The sequence below is a fragment of the Hemibagrus wyckioides genome, linkage group LG24 (genome assembly GCF_019097595.1).
Source record: "Hemibagrus wyckioides isolate EC202008001 linkage group LG24, SWU_Hwy_1.0, whole genome shotgun sequence".
NCBI lineage: Eukaryota > Metazoa > Chordata > Actinopteri > Siluriformes > Bagridae > Hemibagrus > Hemibagrus wyckioides.
Genome location: NC_080733.1, coordinates 10,304,514 through 10,324,774, shown reverse-complemented (window position 1 = coordinate 10,324,774; position 20,261 = coordinate 10,304,514). Strand labels below are relative to the sequence as shown.

Below are 20,261 nucleotides of genomic sequence, written 5' to 3'. Positions count from 1 at the left end.
GGTCCCTCTTTTGTTGCCAAAACAACCCTGACCTGTCGAGGCATGGACTCCGCTAGATGCTGTGGTTTTGATAGATACTGACCCACTGCAGACCGGGAACACCCCACAAGAGCTGCAGTTTTGGAGATGCTCTGATCCAGTTGTCTAAACATCTTAATTTGGTCCTTGTCAATTTCACTCCTTACTCTTGCCCATTTTTCCTGCTTCTAACACATCAACTTTGAGGACAAAATGTTCACTTCCTGCCTAATATATCCCACCCACTAACAGGTGCCATGATGAGGAGATAATCAGTGTTATTCACTTCACCTCTCACTGCTCATAATGTTATACCTGATTGATGTATCTACTATCTGGAAAATGTACACAATATTTATATTTCTGTTATCAGTCTAAAAAGATATACATCATTGGTCACTCTTTATATTTGTAAGCATGAATTTAAAGCAAGCTGCATAACAATATGTTATGATATTTTAAGTGTAAAAAAAAAAAGGTGCAATACTGAAATTATAATAATAACAGTGGTACAATAAATATTCAAAGTCGTTGGTATTTTGAGAGATACTCACCCCTGGCCGAGGTAACGACAGATAGGTTCTTTTATCCCCTAAAAATGAAAAAGTGATGAAATATTGAACTCATTCCATTTAAAATTTAAATAAATCTAGGTTTTATTGTTGGAACATTGGTTTCTTTTCCTCTATTCTCAAAAGAGCCGTTGCTGTCTGTCTTTAAAGAAAGAAGAAGTCAATTTATGGCACTCGTGCAGCTGCTTCAGTAAAAAGCAGGTGGCTTTTGCAGACTGTGTAAATATCAACCTGGTGCACTTTAGAAGCAGATGATGATACAGATCTCATCATATGAAAAGAAGACCTTTTTAAGAGCCTATGCTCCTTACAGCCCCTGCCCCTAGACCACTAACAAAACCATCCTGTGGACCTTTACAAGACCTGTACTGATGCCACTTCAGGATAAAGTCCAGACTGACATTCAGATGAACATTCTGTACCACAGAGGGACTGATGTGCGGAAACAGAGAGTAAGAGAGAGTCTGTGAAAATGTTACCCTCAGATGTTTATACAGAAGGCGGTGGCAAATATGAAATCTAACCTCGGGATTAAAAGATGCTATCTAACATTCGAGTGGAAAAGAACTTCACCAAGTACCACCAAATATGTTCTACTTGTGGTCTGTGTGATATTAAAAAATTCCTCCTTTAAGCTCACAGATAAACTACTACTTTTCTATCTGCCTGTGAGTCATCATCCAGGATATTGAATGAATGTGACATTGCACAAATGCAGCATAGATGGCCCTGGCAATCGACATCCGCATTATTCACACACTGGCAGTAAAGAACATACTGGAATCTAATATACTGAGCTCAAAACTAACTTTCGATAACATTCGAATATTAAATATCTTATGCAACAGGCTTGATCATTTCCAGTGTACCTGAGACTGAAGGTCTGCTACTGAAGCATTTATTATTAGTATTTATTGAGGCTGAAAGAACAAGTCATAAAATCAAACCATATCTGCATAGAATAATCTGCTTTAAATATTCTACTCTGAGCAAAATATTTAAAGAATATTCGTTTATAGCGACACTAATGTGTTCACCTGTGAATGTAGATTATATACAATATGATCTGCAAAATCAAACCATATGTTCAAGTGGCTCAGAACCGTGTCTAGCAGGGCAGGATTGAAGATGAGGTATTTATTTATTTATTATTTTATGCATTCTCTCTTCTGTATTTTAGGCCGATGGTATCCAAAGTCTGTGACCTATTGAACCAGTGTTAACGTATTCATTGATAGAGACTTTAAAGCACTTCTGTACGTCGCTCTCGATAAGGGCGTCTGCTAAATGGCAGAAATGTAAAAGTAAATGTATTCACGAGGTGATGGTGATCGGTTACCTCTGCGGCCTTCGAACACGTCACTGATCTCTTTCAGCAGGATGGCCATGTCGCACAACTGCGACTCCCAGGCCTCACAGAACACATCCAGATTTTCTTTGGCTATCTTACTGTTGGGGTGCAGAGCCAGCGTCTGAGCTGCCGAGATGATCTGAGCAGAGACAGAGAATCATAAATATAGAAGAGAGAAACACTACACTATATACACACGCATGCTTTACTCCTATCAGAGTATGAGACATAATCGAAGGGAATGAGAAGAGAAATGCTATCTGTTCCTATTAACAGAATGGATCGTGCTGATTTTCTGAATTATTGATAGAGCCATTAACATGCACACCTAAAGCTACTGCTCCATGTTGCGCTCTTATTGGCTGCTTGACCTTTAAGCTTCGTTATTACAGGCACATGATGCGAGATCGTCTACATTATGCACGATACATGAACATAAAGGTGGCACAAAGCGTCACATCCCTGTGTGTGTCCAACCCTTTAAGTCCCTTGATACCTGTGGACCAATGACATGGAAGGTCTCCTCAGCGTGGATGCACGTGATCTCCAGTGGCTCCGTGCCTGAGATGTGGCAGAGCAGTCTGCAGGTCTGAAAGCACACAGATACATAAGCATAAAAAAACGCATAAGCACTTTATAGAAGTGAGACTCCATCTGGGTTTAGGCTGTGCTGCTCACCTCCACCAGCTGCTCCCTGTGCTCGGTGAGCGTGCGGGCGTAATCTGCTACCGCCTCGACGTTTCCATCGCCTCCTGCAGCCTTCAGAGCCTGGAGCACGGCATGATCAGAGTGCAGTTTTAGCAGCTCGCTGGCTCGTCCCACTGCTACCTTGTGGAGCTGACAGGGCAAGACAACATACCAAGAAAGGAAACATTAGAGCGTAGTGTTTACAAACTGGTCAGACACACATACAGAGAAGAAGAGAGAAAAAGGGAGCTGCATGAGGTAGATGGCTACATATGATAGGTTTGTTTGTACATCTCTGACCTACAGAGTATTGAATTCCTGTATGTAGCTGCCAGATGTCTCACCTCACGTCTGAGCTCACCGAGACTCTGACAGGTCTTCAGAATAGCCAACTCCACTTCCTCCGTCACGTCTTTGGCTTTGAATGTCTGCTACTCATGTCAAATAGGACAGAAAGAAAAAGGCTGTCGGGTTTTCAGAGAGAGAGAAGACAAATATGACCTCTCGGTGAATGTACCTCTTCTGTACCAAATAACACTTGTTACACTTAAAGCTCTTTCACAGTGGCTTAGCGGCTCAGATGCACTTTATGAAAGACTCGCTGCTGTCGTCAGAGGCCAGACAGGTGGGGCGACTCGTTTTTTTTTCCCCAGCAGGATTACAGCAAGGTGTCAGGACAAACACCAGACAGGCTGCTGCATGTGTAAACCATTCCGCTGCTCTCATCTCCTAAGCTCCTGACTTCAACCTGTTGACTTTAGTGGTGTGTCTGCTCTTATCACCTCCATTAGCACATGCGCTCCATGTTCTTGCCAGTCAACACGCAGAGGGTCTGACACACAGCAGTCTTCTTCCTGTCTAAATTTACACAACACTTTAGCTCATAACCCTTTTATGGTGTTACCCATCCTATATAAACAGCAAATAATAAAGAAATATAATATATCTAATATAAACCATTTAAAAATCAGAATTCAGACCAGAAATCACCATAAACACTGCTTCATATTAACTACATGGTTTAAGGGGTGAACCTACACAACACTTTTAACACTGCACACTACACAACTTACACCTTCTACACGACACACTACAGACCCCACACTGTCTCTATACAACTTACACCTTCTACACGACACACCACAGACCCCACACTGTCTCTATACAACTTACACCTTCTACACGACACACCACAGACCCCACACTGTCTCTATACAACTTACACCTTCTACACGACACACCACAGACCCCACACTGTCTCTATACAACTTACACCTTCTACACGACACACCACAGACCCCACACTGTCTCTATACAACTTACACCTTCTACACGACACACCACAGACCCCACACTGTCTCTATACAACTTACACCTTCTACACGACACACCACAGACCCCACACTGTCTCTATACAACTTACACCTTCTACACGACACACCACAGACCCCACACTGTCTCTATACAACTTACACCTTCTACACGACACACCACAGACCCCACACTGTCTCTATACAACTTACACCTTCTCACGACACACCACAGACCCCACACTGTCTCTATACAACTTACACCTTCTACACGACACACCACAGACCCCACACTGTCTCTATACAACTTACACCTTCTACACGACACACCACAGACCCCACACTGTCTCTATACAACTTACACCTTCTACACGACACACTACAGACCCCACACTGTCTCTATACAACTTACACCTTCTCACGACACACTACAGACCCCACACTGTCTCTATACAACTTACACCTTCTACACGACACACCACAGACCCCACACTGTCTCTATACAACTTACACCTTCTCACGACACACCACAGACCCCACACTGTCTCTATACAACTTACACCTTCTACACGACACACCACAGACCCCACACTGTCTCTATACAACTTACACCTTCTACACGACACACCACAGACCCCACACTGTCTCTATACAACTTACACCTTCTCACGACACACCACAGACCCCACACTGTCTCTATACAACTTACACCTTCTACACGACACACCACAGACCCCACACTGTCTCTATACAACTTACACCTTCTACACGACACACCACAGACCCCACACTGTCTCTATACAACTTACACCTTCTACACGACACACCACAGACCCCACACTGTCTCTATACAACTTACACCTTCTCACGACACACCACAGACCCCACACTGTCTCTATACAACTTACACCTTCTACACGACACACCACAGACCCCACACTGTCTCTATACAACTTACACCTTCTACACGACACACCACAGACCCCACACTGTCTCTATACAACTTACACCTTCTACACGACACACCACAGACCCCACACTGTCTCTATACAACTTACACCTTCTACACGACACACCACAGACCCCACACTGTCTCTATACAACTTACACCTTCTACACGACACACCACAGACCCCACACTGTCTCTATACAACTTACACCTTCTACACGACACACCACAGACCCCACACTGTCTCTATACAACTTACACCTTCTCACGACACACCACAGACCCCACACTGTCTCTATACAACTTACACCTTCTACACGACACACCACAGACCCCACACTGTCTCTATACAACTTACACTTTCTACACTACAGAACACACACATTCACTACACAACTTACACTTTCTACACTACAGACCCCACACTGTCTCTACACAACTTACACTTTCTACACTACAGAACACACACATTCACTACACAACTTACACTTTCTACACTACAGAACACACACATTCACTACACAACTTACACTTTCTACACTACAGAACACACACATTCACTACACAACTTAAAATTTTAAAATTACAGAGTCTATACTTTTTTTCTGAATTATAAGGCACACACTTATTAAAACACATTTTCATCAGCTGAAAATCTCTATGCAGTTCCACTCTAATAGTTCCTGAAAAGATTTGACATGTTCTTCAGTGGCATGCAAGAGGCATTTTTAATAAATCAGTTCCAGCACATATAGAAAGCTCTCTCTTGCAGACACCTTTACAGACAGAGACATTCTTAAAGACAGATGATGAAGAGAAACGATGGCACTAGAGTCTGATGGGATTCTGGAAAAGGCTTGTGTCTGTACAAGAGAAGTGCAAAGTGAAAAGCTATTGAAGAGACATCTGAGAACTGACAGGGTACTCAAGGATGAAAGAACATCTACAGCTGATGGATTAGAGCTACATATGACAAGGCCTGCATTTTTATCATCCTTAAACTTATATTTAATGATGTACAGCATAAGGAATGCTGGGATTTGGAGTAACTAGTCTGTAACAAAAGTATTAAGAAACTCTGCTCAAACAAATGAAATGTGTATGAACTGGGTGTGCATTCAGGGAAAGTTTAACTAACAGGCGCCGGCTGATTATTCTGCATGTGTACACGTGTGTGTGTGTGGATGATTGCATGTCATACTGCGTGACTCCAGGTGGAGATGAGCTGCTTGGTTTCCTGCCGTGTTGTGTGGCAGAGCTGCAGGATGCTCTCACGCTGTTCGTGGCTAGTATACGCTGAATCAGTGAAGTCTTCGGTCTGTTCTACCAGAGCTTCCAGCTGTGCTGCTACAGTCTCACACGGCACACAGGACAGAGATTCCCTCAATCCTTCCACCTTATTCTGAACCACACACACATACGCACACAGTCGGAATGCTGCAAACCTTCAAAACTGCACAAAGAACAAAAGAAATATTCGTAGAAAACAGGTTGTCTGTGTAATCACTAGGAAAAAGAATCAGTGAATGAATGCATTTGGTGTCAGGAAATAAGTAGATTCATTAGCCATTAGAGTAAATGTTCCAGCTTGGATTTTACTATGAGATATAAAATTATATTATGCTGAAAGAACAACTGAATGCAAAAGTCTGCATCCACCATGGCTTTAGGATCAGAAAGGGAAATGGAGCAGAAATGTCAGACTGAACAGATAAAGACCGGTCAGGAAATCTCATGACAATCTGAGTTATGAATGAGATTAGAGGGAGTTTTAAAAGAAAAGAGAATGTTCAGATCCCATTCGGACAGGGAGATGCAAACGTTTTACCAGTATTCTTTACCAGTAATGTTAACTGAGGAACATTTAGGAAAATGCTAATCATCTTTGTTGAATTTCTTTGTCTACTTTATTTATTCCTAAAAGGTATGCAAACTGTGGATGTAACAATTAGAATAGTGAACACAAAAAAAACAAACTCATTTTGACTTGAGTCAGCCATAACAAGTTGTACAAGCTCTTGACCCACAGCTGCACCTTAAGGTCTTTAATTCCAGCATAGATACTGATGGGCAGTGCTTTGGCCTCTCCACTGTTCCTGGCATCTGTCACAATCTCGATAACCTGCTCCAGAGCCAGACGCATACGCTGGAACACGGCGTTCTTGTTGATCCGTGCAGACTCACAGTCTGGGTGCCTGAGACACGTCTGGAGAGAGAAAAACAACCACAGAGTGAATGAGGGAGAATGAGGGCTGATGGCAACATGCATTTAAAAAGTCTGTGGTTTTGGGGGTTTTTTTTTTTGGAATAATTAGCTGGTGGTCAATACTGATCAAACCAGAGGATGAAAGACAGAGAGAGTGTGAGAGAGAGAGAGAGAGAGAGAGAGAGAGAGAGAGCTATGCACAAGAGCAACAGATAAACTGAGGGCACTAAGCCTTTATTATCGCCACACATACATTACAGCACAGTGGAATTTTCTCTTCACATATCCCATCTGAGGAAGTTGGGGGTCAGAGCGCAAGGGCAGTTATGATACAGCACCCCTGGAGTGGGAGGAGGGTTAAGGGCCTTGCTCAATTGTCCAACAGGGGAGCTTTGTGGTGCTGGGGCTTGAACCCTAATCCAAAACCCAGAGCCTTAACCACTTGAGCCACCACTGCCCCAAAAAGAGAGGGTGCACCGTTCCCTGAGGTACTGCAATACCAAGTCTAGGAAAGCCTGTATTTTTCAGAGCCAAATAGTCATGCATATATTAAAAAAACTGCAGGCATTCCTGGAATTATAACATGTTTATAAAGATTTCCTTCCAACAGTGGTTTAGGAGCATCACAGACATTTTGTCAGCTGCTCTCTGATTATGAAATGAATTGATTAGACTTCTGTCCTTTTCACTGTGGCCTCCAACAGCTTCATCAAAGTCTGGATTCTCTCTACAGGAAAATCACATTTATAGGCTTTATACATCTTTAGGCAGACTGATACGTTTTACAACAGCAACTGTTCAACTGGCTCCTGTCACATTATCTTTGTGGACAGATAACAAATGCTAGGTTAAAAGCTAACTATAAAATAATGATGACTTTCTCCATATGGCACTTGATTTTCAAATCTGTGAAAGTACTCTTAAGTTTCCACTACTGCTGTTAAATTTCCCCATATATATATATATATATATATATATATATATATATATATATATATATATATATATATATATATATATATATATATATATATATATAAAAAAGTGTCAGTTACCCATCATACCAAAAATATCTTAATAGTTGTTTTACCTTAAATACAGTTAGTGAGACAGTTATTGATTATGGAAGACATTCACACTCTTAGTTACTGTATGTTAACACCTGGCCATCACATTCTTATGTGTTCAATCTGTTGTGTTTGTATGATGCCCCATTTGCTATTATAATAGCCTCTAGTATTCTGGGAATCCTTTCCACTAGATTCTGGAGAATGGATGTGAAGATTTGTGCTCATTCAGCTAGAAGAGCATTAGTGAGGTCAGGCGTTAATGTCAAGGGTGCAGGCTTAGGGTGCAGTCAGCATTTCAATTCATCCCAGTGGTGTGCAGGACATTCGAGTTCTTCTACACACATCCCGGCTCATCATATCTTCATGGACCTCTCTTTGTCGTGCTGGAACGTGTTTGGACTAGAGGCTTTAGTTTCAGTAAAAGAAAATCATAATGCTAGAGCATACGACGGTTTAGACTAGAACCTTATCTGTTCTTCAGTTTGGTCAATAGGATCTGCTGTTATACTTGTTTACTTAAATTAGATAAAACATTTTTGATGTCTTGAGTAAGACGTGGAAACGCATGTTGTTACCTGTATGATTTTTAAGCTGGGAGGAAACCTGAGAACCTGCAGGAAACCCACGTGCACAACGAGGGGAACATATAAAACTCCACACAAAAAATAACCTCAGCATCGAAGCAGGAAGTCTTATGCTGTGAGGCTGCAACTCTACCCACCGTACCACTGCTACTCTGCTTCCTGCATTATAATTCAATCTCAATCTGTCATGCAGATAGTCCAGTCCTTAGCCTGAAGACAAAAATGGCAGCAGAGGATTCGCAGGGGTCACAAAAATTAGCTCTCATATTGTAATGACCCTTTTCCTTCTGGTGCAATTTTATATTACACTTATACATTAATAATGTAACTTATTAGAATGTAGGCCAATGGTTCTCCACTGATCTTGCCTTAGGACCCACGTCTGATTAAGTCACGACCCAAAGGCAGTTTAACTTTTATAACGCTTCTAATTTACTTTATAAAATTCAGTGGAGGAAAAGGGTAAGCCTTCATGCCCAGCTGAAGCCAATAAAACCAATGAAGTGAGAAGAAGCACTAAAAAGTTTATATTTGGACCAATTTGAAATAACTAGGGACAACAATAACATGGTAATATTTCTACTCTAACTAAAAGACCATGATCAGGCAATAAAAATAAACACTGTTTACCTCCTAAAAAAGGTAAGATTTTTATGTTTTGTCCTTACCGTAATAAAATGTTTAAAATAGTGAGTCTCATATTTTTGTTCTGAGGCCATGCTGAACTGAAAAACAGCTACCAGACCTCTACGATAAAATAAGCATGCCTTGAAAGTAAGACTATGTATTTGAGGTCTTCGAGATGCAAGCTGTTAAAAATGCATGTCTTTCAAAAAATAAAATGTGATGACTCCATTCCTGCTCATGACCTCCTTTTGGTCACCACTTGGACACAATTAACTTAGGTCAGGAAAAAGGTCTTGTCTAGAACCTTATTGTTTCTTCAGTTTGAAGAAAGCTAGCTAAAGGTACTACATGGAACCCCACTTCTCTTTCAGAGAGAGCTCAACGTCTATCCCCTTCAGGATGTCAAGAATCATCGGCTATCCAAAGAACCACTGAGGAACCACAAATTCTTAAGAAACCCTTTTGCTATATTTACTATCTGCTATCTTTTTAATATTTTGGTTGGTGTATTTCAATTTCTACACAGACCTTAGAAGCAGTGAGGAGCATCATGGTGCATTTCTCCAACACAGCACGGGCTGCAGCCATCCGTGCCTTCTGCTTCTCATCCTTCAGATCCTGAGAGTCAGAAAGAAAAATAAAATGATATTATGCTGTTATGGATCATAGATGAGCTTTTTTTAAAAAAAAAAAAAGAAGAAGAAGAAGAAGAATGAAACATTCCTCAGAGGCCAGACTCCATATTCAAAACACTGCATGGCTCTTCACCATGAAATTTCCATCCACCTCACCACTAAATGAGCACATTCAATAAGAACCTGAGCATCAGGCAGTGTTCCCAGGGCACGTGATGTGGACAGAGAGCATCTGAAGAACCACACCCACCTTCACGTAGGTAGGAGGCTGAAATATGATGCATCTAAAGCATTCTGGCAGGATCTTCAGTCATTAGCACCTAGTAAAGCTCCTACACAAGGGACCTGGGAGGTGATATGTTGTCCATGTGTGTGTGTGTCTCTCCCAGGCAGGGAACAATGTATCATAAAAGAAGATTTGATTATCGGTTATTATATTTCCCTTTATAAGAGCGTATAGATGGAGGTGGCAGATTGCCAGAGAAGCTCTGCAGCGAGATGGAGACGTGATGTGTTTGTGAAACACTGACTGGCAGGAGACATTTCTGCTCTCAAATAAGACACTCTTATCAGTTCTTCAAAGCTTCCTGCTCTTCTCTAGAGCTCTGCTCATTGGGGTATTACACAGAGCTGGGTACTGATAAAGCTCAATAAGCTTTACTCACAGTTCTGACTTAACTGGATGATAGATTATTGACAATTACAACGTAATCAGATTGTTTATGATAATGTTCAGGTTTATTCCTGTACTGTGGAAGTTTATTGCATAGTTACACATATATGCTGCACTTTAATTTCCTTTTTATGGTTTTAAGATTAAATTGAGGTCAGTCTCATCGGGAGAGACATGATCTGTAAGGAGAATACACTCCTGAAGCAAAGCACGAGCGAGTATGAGCTCAAATACGGTTAATAAGTTTAAGCTCCTGAATTTCTAATCTGAGCATCCAGAAAAGCCTTGAATGTTGTCTGATTGCATGTAATGTATTCTCCACATGTGCAACACACAGATACAGATTATTGTACAGATACAAATTAAAGGAAAACGGTCAGCTCTGTTATGCTGTGGGACATGTTATTAAACTGTACAATCAATACAAAAGTTCTTCTGACTGATCAGATTTATCCTATAATAAATCATATTTCTATCCTGATGGGAGTGGTCTCTTCCATGACGAGTCTGCCCCCACACAGAGGACATGAGGCCTGACTGAATGGTCTGATGAGTATGATGATGATGATGTAAACTACACCGATCAGGCATAACATTCAGACCACCTGCCTAATATTGTGTTGGTCCCCCTTTTTGCTGCCAAACCAGCCCTGACCCATTGAAGCATGGACTCCAGTAGTCCCCTGAAGGTGTGCTGTGGTATCTGGCACCAAGATGTTAGCAGCAGATCCTTTAAGTCCTGTAAGCTGCAAGGTGGGGCCTTCAATTACCTTAAAGGACTTACAGAGATTAAAGGATACTTTTGATAGATACTGACCACTGCAGAACACTCCACAAGAGCTGCAGTTTCGGAGATGCTCTGATCCAGTCGTCTAGCCATCACAATTTGTCAAACTCGCTCAAATCCTTATGCTTGCCCATTTTACCTGCTTCTAACACATCAACTTTGATGGAATATGTTGCCTAATATATCCCACCCACTAACAGGTGCCATGATGAGGGGATAATCAGTGTTATTCACTTCACCGGTTGGTGGTCATAATGTTATGCCTGATCAGTGTATATATTCCATGGCCTTCACAGTCATGACAACGCTCTTCACCACCATCAGCAAAACCCCAACTGAGAGAATATCCTTTGTGTTCATCACTTCAGGACAGTGCTAAAGACTTGTCAAATCTGTGCCAAGGTGCACTTGAACTGTTCTGTTGTTTTTTTCCCCTTTAATTTATCAACCACCTGTACAGATATGAATAAAGTCCATCATTCAGCACTCTTGGCCTATTTCCATCATACATTAAGCTTGCTGTAGCCTGAATCCTTACACACTCCAACTCACCCTCAGGTCAAATTTTCTCACTGGTGCTTTAGACTCGCATTCTCATTACAAATCACATCTGGCCTTGCAAGAGAAGAATAAGATGGAAATTCCTCAAGATTATGCCACAGTATCAGCATGATTCTAGTGGTTCGAGTCTGCATGTGCTTTTTTATTTCCAAAACTTTGCCCCCCATGGCTTTATGTGGAAATTATAAGTACCTCCGTTGTATAATTTGTTCACAAAACAGAAAATTTTATGCACATTTAATGGTGTTTACCTAGTGTCTGAAATATTACAGCAACCGAGCAGACTCAAATTTACCCTCCCTATTGAAGTGCTCCAATTCATTTATTCTGAATAAGTATCGGTGAAATGTCCAGACACTTAAGCTGAAAAGAAAAATGTTTGCTTTGACCTTTCCATGTCTTAAATAAGACTGAAATAGGCTGAAACTCTCAAGCAGCTTCATATGAGTCATGTTAATATTCAGTGGGATCAAAAAAAAAAAAAACACACAGGCATCACAGAAAACATAAAACAATGACCTTTAACAGAGCTGGAAAGACTATAAAAGGTGTTTAGGGATATTATTATCAACAATGAAAATTATCATTTAGGAATGGAAAAACATGGGCACAATGACATGACTAAAGAAGAAAAATAACTTACAAAAAAAGAGCTCAAGAAAAATAACAAAAAGGTAAAATTAGTCATTTATGTAAAAAAAAAAAGGAAAATAATTTATATTATAGAAGAAGAAGAAGAAGAAGAAGAAGAAGAAGAAGAAGAAGAAAATAGGGGGTAATTTTTAAAATAATATTCAAAATAAATAAAGTAGTTAATTAATAATAATAATAATAATAATAATAATAATAATAATAACAACAAGAAAATAGGGGGAAATATTTAAAATAATATTCAAAATAAATAAAGTAGTTAATTAATAATAATAATAATAATAATAATAATAATAATAATTATTATGATAATAATAATAATAATAATAACGGAGAGCACTTACATTCTGCCTGTCCCCTGTAAGGTGTGCAAATTCGACCATCTCATTGCCAAACTGACTAAAGATCTGCACAAACTCCTGAAAGGTGCTGACTCGCTCCAGCTGCTCCAGTGTGACCAGTACCTGTAAACACAAACACACACACACACACACTATATTGCCAAAAGTATTCGCTCACCCATCCAAATAATCAGAATCAGGTGTTCCAATCACTTCCATGGCCACAGGTGTATAAAATCAAGCACCTAGGCATGCAGACTGTTTTTACAAACATTTGTGAAAGAATGGGTCGCTCTCAGGAGCTCAGTGAATTCCAGCGTGGAACTGTGATAGGATGCCACCTGTGCAACAAATCCAGTCGTGAAATTTCCTCGCTCCTAAATATTCCACAGTCAACTGTCAGCTGTATTATAAGAACGTGGAAGTGTTTGGGAACGACAGCAACTCAGCCACGAGGTGGTAGGCCACGTAAACTGACGGAGCGGGGTCAGCGGATGCTGAGGTGCATAGTGCGAAGAGGTCGCCAACTTTCTGCAGAGTCAATCGCTACAGACCTCCAAACTTCATGTGGCCTTCAGATTAGCTCAAGAACAGTGCGCAGAGAGCTTCATGGAATGGGTTTCCATGGCCGAGCAGCTGCATCCAAGCCATACATCACCAAGTGCAATGCAAAGCGTCGGATGCAGTGGTGTAAAGCACGCCGCCACTGGACTCTAGAGCAGTGGAGACGTGTTCTCTGGAGTGACGAATCGCGCTTCTCCATCTGGCAATCTGATGGACGAGTCTGGGTTTGGCGGTTGCCAGGAGAACGGTACTTGTCTGACTGCATTGTGCCAAGTGTAAAGTTTGGTGGAGGGGGGATTATGGTGTGGGGTTGTTTTTCAGGAGCTGGGCTTGGCCCCTTAGTTCCAGTGAAAGGAACTCTGAATGCTTCAGCATACCAAGACATTTTGGACAATTCCATGCTCCCAACTTTGTGGGAACAGTTTGGAGCTGGCCCCTTCCTCTTCCAACATGACTGTGCACCAGTGACCAAAGCAAGGTCCATAAAGACATGGATGACAGAGTCTGGTGTGGATGAACTTGACTGGCCTGCACAGAGTCCTGACCTCAACCCGATAGAACACCTTTGGGATGAATGAGAGCGGAGACTGAGAGCCAGGCCTTCTCGTCCAACATCAGTGTGTGACATCACAAATGTGCTTCTGGAAGAATGATCAAAAATTCCCATAAACACATTCCTAAACCTTGTGGACAGCCTTCCCAGAAGAGTTGAAGCTGTTATAGCTGCAAAGGGTGGACCGACGTCATATTGAACCCTATGGATTAGGAATGGGATGTCACTTAAGTTCATATGCGAGTCAAGGCAGGTGAGCGAATACTTTTGGCAATATAGTGTATATATATATATATATATATATATATATATATATATATAAATATATATATTATTATAATTCCTTTCTTATATATATATATATATATAAGAAAGGAAATCGACATGCTCAAAAAATGTACATTTCTGAAGCAGGAAACATCCAAAGGCTCTTCAAGATCATTATTAGTGCTAATTTCACTACAAATAATAAAGCTATTCATTTGATAAGACTGCGTGTTAATGAGAAACTGCACATCATGATGCCTTCCCATGGCAGAAAACCTAAAGCTGCAGCTTTTTCCTTTCAGTGTTATTAGCCACTGACCCTCAAGACTCCTTCTATAAATGTTAGCATAATACAATAAATGTCCCCTTACAGAAAATTACACCATATCATTATGGATTGTTATCAGGATTATGTACGCATTCCCGTTCATCTTAAAACTTGAGTAACATTCGTCACGTATCTCGCTGCTCACATGGTGCTACACCGTACCGCCTGCTTCTGATTTAACAGTGAAAACTGCAACACACACACCTCAACCCAAGAACCCTTTATTTTTAAGACAACAAAAAAAGGGTGTACTTTCACTTATTACTACTTGCTGCTCACTACTTCACTCACCGGTTTGATGGACAGCTCACAAGTACTGTAACTATGAACCTCCTACTCTTCTCTCAGATGATTGTTTTGGGTCTCAGAAGCACTTCTGAAGATGCATACAGCAGGCTTTAATGAGGCGGTGCATGCGGAGTCATTATCAGCCTCGCAGTCATGGGGGAGAACCGGGAGAGATATCCCAGAAGAGTTTACTTATCCAATGACATGAAAAATAAATCTGTCTAATGTCTATTTACTGAAACTAGAATGATCCGAATATAGGCTTATGCGTTATTTCACCTGTATTGGTCCTGCTGTGCTTTTGCACAAACGGCTATCATGCAAGTAGCACACAAAATCCACCTTTGATGTTTCTAATATTAGGACATGGTAGCTTACTGGTTAAGGTGTTGGACTAGTGATCAGAAGGTCGTGAGTCTGAACCCCACATCCACCAAGCTGCTACTGCTGGGACCCTGAGCAAGGCCCTTGACCCTCAGTTTTATGAAATGGGATAAACTGTAAGTCACTCTGGATGAGGACAAATGCTGTGAAGGTAAAATATGGTGGAAAAAGTTTATATTCCAATTTGTTTGTCCCCTAATTGGTGTTCATTTAGCACATAGCACTTTTAGGTTTGGGGCAAAAACTTAGAGAAACCTAGAGTGGGGATAAGGGGACTTATTTTGATCTTAGAGTACCCTGAATCAGGAAAGCCTACTGAAGAGGAGGGAGGAATTATGTGTTTGGAGTATGGTAGGTTCTGTCTTTATTTTTGGAGTTCTTTTTGAATCAGTTGCCCATTCAGTTCCAGGAGATAACTGGGGATCTGTTTCTCTGCTCACCTTTGCCTTTGTGTTTGTCAAGCCTCTGTGCAGTTTATGTTGTACTTATTTATGCCCTGTGAGTTTATCGAACTTTAAAGTAGCTAAGTGACTGCTGGTTTACCAAAGTTGTTTACCGGGTTTTGTTACAAGTTTCATGTTTAGGGCTGTGAAAATGTAAAGTCAATATATCTAGAAAAACAGACAACCATAAATCATTCAAGAAAGTTGTGTGAATGAATAAGTCTGTACCATGAACTTCACATCATTTGGAAAGTCCAGAGTTTAACTGATTCACATAAGTGCTCAATGTCACAGTTGTAAACAGCTTCATTCTTCCATGAGGGAAAGTGCAGCGTCACAATGGTTTTATTTCTTCTCCCGGAAATCCTGTAGAATCCAACCAATCAGATGACGACTTCGAAAATGTTTGCAATTTTGTCTGCCATATGCATCAGATGTTCAGCCAATGGTTTGGTCAGTCTAAGCGATTGCATGTGGGGTCACAACCCCTACTTTGGGAATCGGTGCCATAGCTGCATGAGCCATCAATTAAATCAAACTGGTCTGGACACTAATTCAATTCAATTCAATTCATTTGTATAGTGCCTTTTACAATATACATTGTCTTAAAGCAGCTTTACAAAAGTAGAGAAAGGAGAAAAAAAATTCTTAAATTAAATTATTAAACTATTTTATCCCAAATGAGCAAGCCTGCAGAGATGGGGTGGCAAGGAAAAACTCCCTGTGATGATATGAGGAAGAAACCTTGAGAGGAACCAGGCTCAGAAGGAAACCCATCCTCATTTGGATGACAGTGGACAGTAAATAATGTAACTGTAACTAATTAATGTCCTTTCTAAAACAGCAACCAAGGGCACTAATTCCTTGCTGTTGCAAGCTGACAGATGTAATGGCAGATCTGTGACCTTGTGAAAGTCCCCAAGTGGCTCTGTCCATGGCTGTCTCCTGGGTCACAGGCTGTCCACACAGATCCATCCACATCATCAGTGAGCACCACCAAGCGACGAGACTCCGGACCAGGAGTAGAGGCAGTGGTCACACTGGAAACTCAGAACACTGGGAGCTCGGGAGTGGGATGTACATGTACATGTACTAACATGAACACTAACATTTTCCTAGAACTGTTAGTATGTGTGAGTGTAAGCTGCAGGTGCTGCGCTATCCTGTTGTGCTCTGTTAGCATGAAAAGTTTGAAATGTAAGTAAATTCAAATGTTGCTATAAGAAAAGCATAGGCAAACTTAAGCAAGTAAAAAAATAAGAAAGTTTTAGAGCTTTGAATGGACTGATATAGTGAGCGGAAGCAGTGCAAGAAGGCTGGACTGGAAGAAACAGATAAAGTGTCTGCTATTTGAAGCTCCTTGCTAGCAGTGGCTGTTATCAGACCTGGACAGGGACAAATTCAATTGGGTTCCTCTCTAATAGAGAACTGCTCTGCCTCATGCCTGTCCAAACAACTCCAAGTAAAGGTGATTAGTCCCGGCTCAGAGCGCGTACACATGCGCATGCACTCTTCTTAACAATAAAAACAGGTCCTGCTCTCCTGCCATGGTAGGTGTGCTGCTTCTCTTCAATTATCTCCAGAAGCAAGACTGAAAGCCAACGATAGGATCTGAAAGTGAGGTAAGTAGCGTGTGTGTGTGGGGGGGGGGCATGTGAGCTAGAGAGAGAGAGAGAGAGAGAGAGTGAGAGAGACAGACAGAGAAAGAGGGAGAGACACTCCTGAGTTACAGGGTTGAGTATAATGAGTGATTTGAAGAATTCAGTGTATATTCCTCAGAGAGAAGATGAAAGGGAGTTTGTGCTGGGGTGTGTGTGTGTGTGTGTGTGTGTGTGTGTGTGTGTGTGTGTGTTGGTGAGGTAATAGCATGTGCTTACTTTGTTGCGGGAACTGATGATCTGTTTGATAACGATGCGATCTGCCAGCACCAGCACTTTGGTAACAGAGGAGAGGAGCATGCGAGCTGCCTTCACCATGCCCATCCTGTCACTGAACACAGTGCTGCGACCGTCCACCTCACTCGGCTCAGCATTACACACATCTGTCAGCTGCGCTATAGCTGTGCCTATAACACACACACACATACACATACACACACACACACACAGGTCTAACATAAAATATTACTTTATCTTATATACAGCATTGTACTGTAATGGTTCCTAAGTGAAGGTGGAAATTCACAAATACATCCATACAACATCAAAATAAACACAAGAGTTTAAAACCAGATTTAAATTCACACAACTTTGTGAAGCACAGTTTGCAGACACACTAATCAGGGCCTACAATAGTACAAAAAAATAAAATACTACTACTACTACTACTACTACTACTACTAATAATAATAATAATAATAAGCTTAATAATAAGCTCCTCAAAATAATGTAAATTAAGGTTAGTCTTAAATGCCCACGAGAGAGAGGGAGAGAGGGAGAGAGAGAGAGAGAGAGAGCGCACAGTGATGCTGGCTAGAGAGAGAGAGAGAGTGAGAGAGAAAGAGAAGAGAGCAGTTATGCTGGCTCGAAAGAGAGGGAGAGAGAGAGAGAGAGAGAGAGAGAGAGAGAGCAGTGATGCTGGCTCGAAAGAGAGGGAGAGAGAGAGAGAGAGAGAGAGAGAGAGAGAGAGCAGTGATGCTGGCTCGAAAGAGAGGGAGAGAGAGAGAGAGAGAGAGAGAGAGAGCAGTGATGCTGGCTCGAAAGACTGTCACACAGAGTGAGACAGAGAGACAGACCCATCAATTATCTGATTTTGGCACTTATCTGATTGCATGTAAGCAGCATAATCTGATTTAAGAAACCAGATTATTCCTTAATGTAAGGTCGAATCCACCCTGAACGCCTTTTTTATTAATCTTACCACTCAACCAGGACAACTCTAAGAACTTGTACTTTGCTGGACTTCCACAACGCTCACTACCTCAACTAACACATATTGCACTAAAAACTGCACTTTATTCATACTAATACACTGCTCTCAGAGCATACTGTTCTGCCACTGATCTACATTTACATCATATACCTTGATATTTTGTATATATTTACCTGTAATTAAAGGTCAATTCTCTTTTCTACCTGTAATTAAAGGTCAATTCTCTTTTTATTGGAACTTCATTTTATGAAGCAGACAGTTAATAAAAGCATTTAACCGCATGAAATTTGACAATAATCTGAATATCATATGATCTTCAGTCCAATATTTATTTTGTAATCAAATTCGAATTTGTTTTTTAGTTTAAATGATTATTTCTGGCATTTGGCAGACACCCTTACCCAGAGTGACTTACACTTTATCTTATTTTATACAACTGAGCAATAGAGGGTTAAGGGTCATGCTCAGGGGCCCAGCAGTGGCAGCTTAGTGGACCTGGGATTCAAACTCATAATCTTCTGATCAGTAATCCAACACCTTAACCACTAAGCTACCACATCCACCAATATGTTTACATTTCTGGCATTATTCAGAGCTGAGCAATTAATTTGAACCCACAACCTTCAGATCAGTGGTCCAACTAAGCTACCACTAACTTTTACCACCAACTAAACTAACCACTAAGCTACTACTAACCACATCCTATTATTTTCCATACATTCATGGCCATTTTCCACATAACCCACAATGCTGCTGATTAAGGCAAGTCATTGTGTCATCTCTATCCAAGGAGATGGATGTAGTTCACTGAATTTCTCCTTCACAGAGCACTGAATGCTACAAAATAATATTGGAATAATACAAATAAAGATGCAACCAAAGCAACAAAGGAGAGCCTTGTTGGAAAAGTCTCTTTTGTAAATCAAGTGATTCCTAGATCTTCAGACTGACGGCAGGTCTGGACTCCACAGCAGTTTTTATTGGCCAAGGACCGCCCAAGAGGACGTTTGACTGACATGTAAAAGCAACCAATCACAGCTTATTTTATTCGGCGTCATATTGAGGGGCGTGAAAATGTAAAGTCAATATTCCAAAAAGTTAATTTAAGAAGGTCGTGTAAATGAATGAGTCTGTGCCATGAACTTTATATCATTTGGAAAATCCAGAGTTTAGCTGATTCTCCTAAGTGCTCATAGTCACAGTTTTAAACACGACAGCTTTGTTTTCTCAATAACCGAGGTACAAAATAACAGTGGAATCAGGAAAACATCCAAAGCAACAAATGAATACCTTGATGCATCACATATATTCCAATATAAACACATGCAATGTGTTTCAACTTCATTTAAGTGCATGTTAATAAATTATTACTATCCTTTCAGATTTTTTTTTGTTGATATGTAAACGTATTCAGTATCATTACTGTTCCCTTGAGCAAACGAGTTTCCTCTCCTTTTTCCTGCCCCTTTTTTTCTCTAATCTCATATAAAATCTTAAACACATCCAGGTCTGTTTTGCTCAGCATCTATGAGAAGCCTCTA

At 40.8% G+C, this 20,261-nt stretch overlaps 1 protein-coding gene across 2 annotated transcripts in view; it reads right to left on the bottom strand.

The window, feature by feature from the left end:
- The window catches only part of ctnnal1 (catenin (cadherin-associated protein), alpha-like 1), a 66,292-nt gene that overhangs the window by 9,883 nt on the left and 36,148 nt on the right, over positions 1-20,261 (bottom strand). For both annotated transcript variants that reach the window (XM_058377727.1, XM_058377725.1), the window contains exons 3-12: positions 17,727-17,914; positions 13,026-13,145; positions 9,903-9,992; positions 6,923-7,093; positions 6,089-6,289; positions 2,973-3,059; positions 2,620-2,778; positions 2,438-2,530; positions 1,930-2,080; positions 573-610 (exon numbers count right to left, since the gene is read on the bottom strand). In XM_058377727.1, the coding sequence (XP_058233710.1) occupies positions 573-610; positions 1,930-2,080; positions 2,438-2,530; positions 2,620-2,778; positions 2,973-3,059; positions 6,089-6,289; positions 6,923-7,093; positions 9,903-9,992; positions 13,026-13,145; positions 17,727-17,914 (1,298 nt within the window). The remainder of the gene's footprint in view (positions 1-572; positions 611-1,929; positions 2,081-2,437; positions 2,531-2,619; positions 2,779-2,972; positions 3,060-6,088; positions 6,290-6,922; positions 7,094-9,902; positions 9,993-13,025; positions 13,146-17,726; positions 17,915-20,261) is intronic.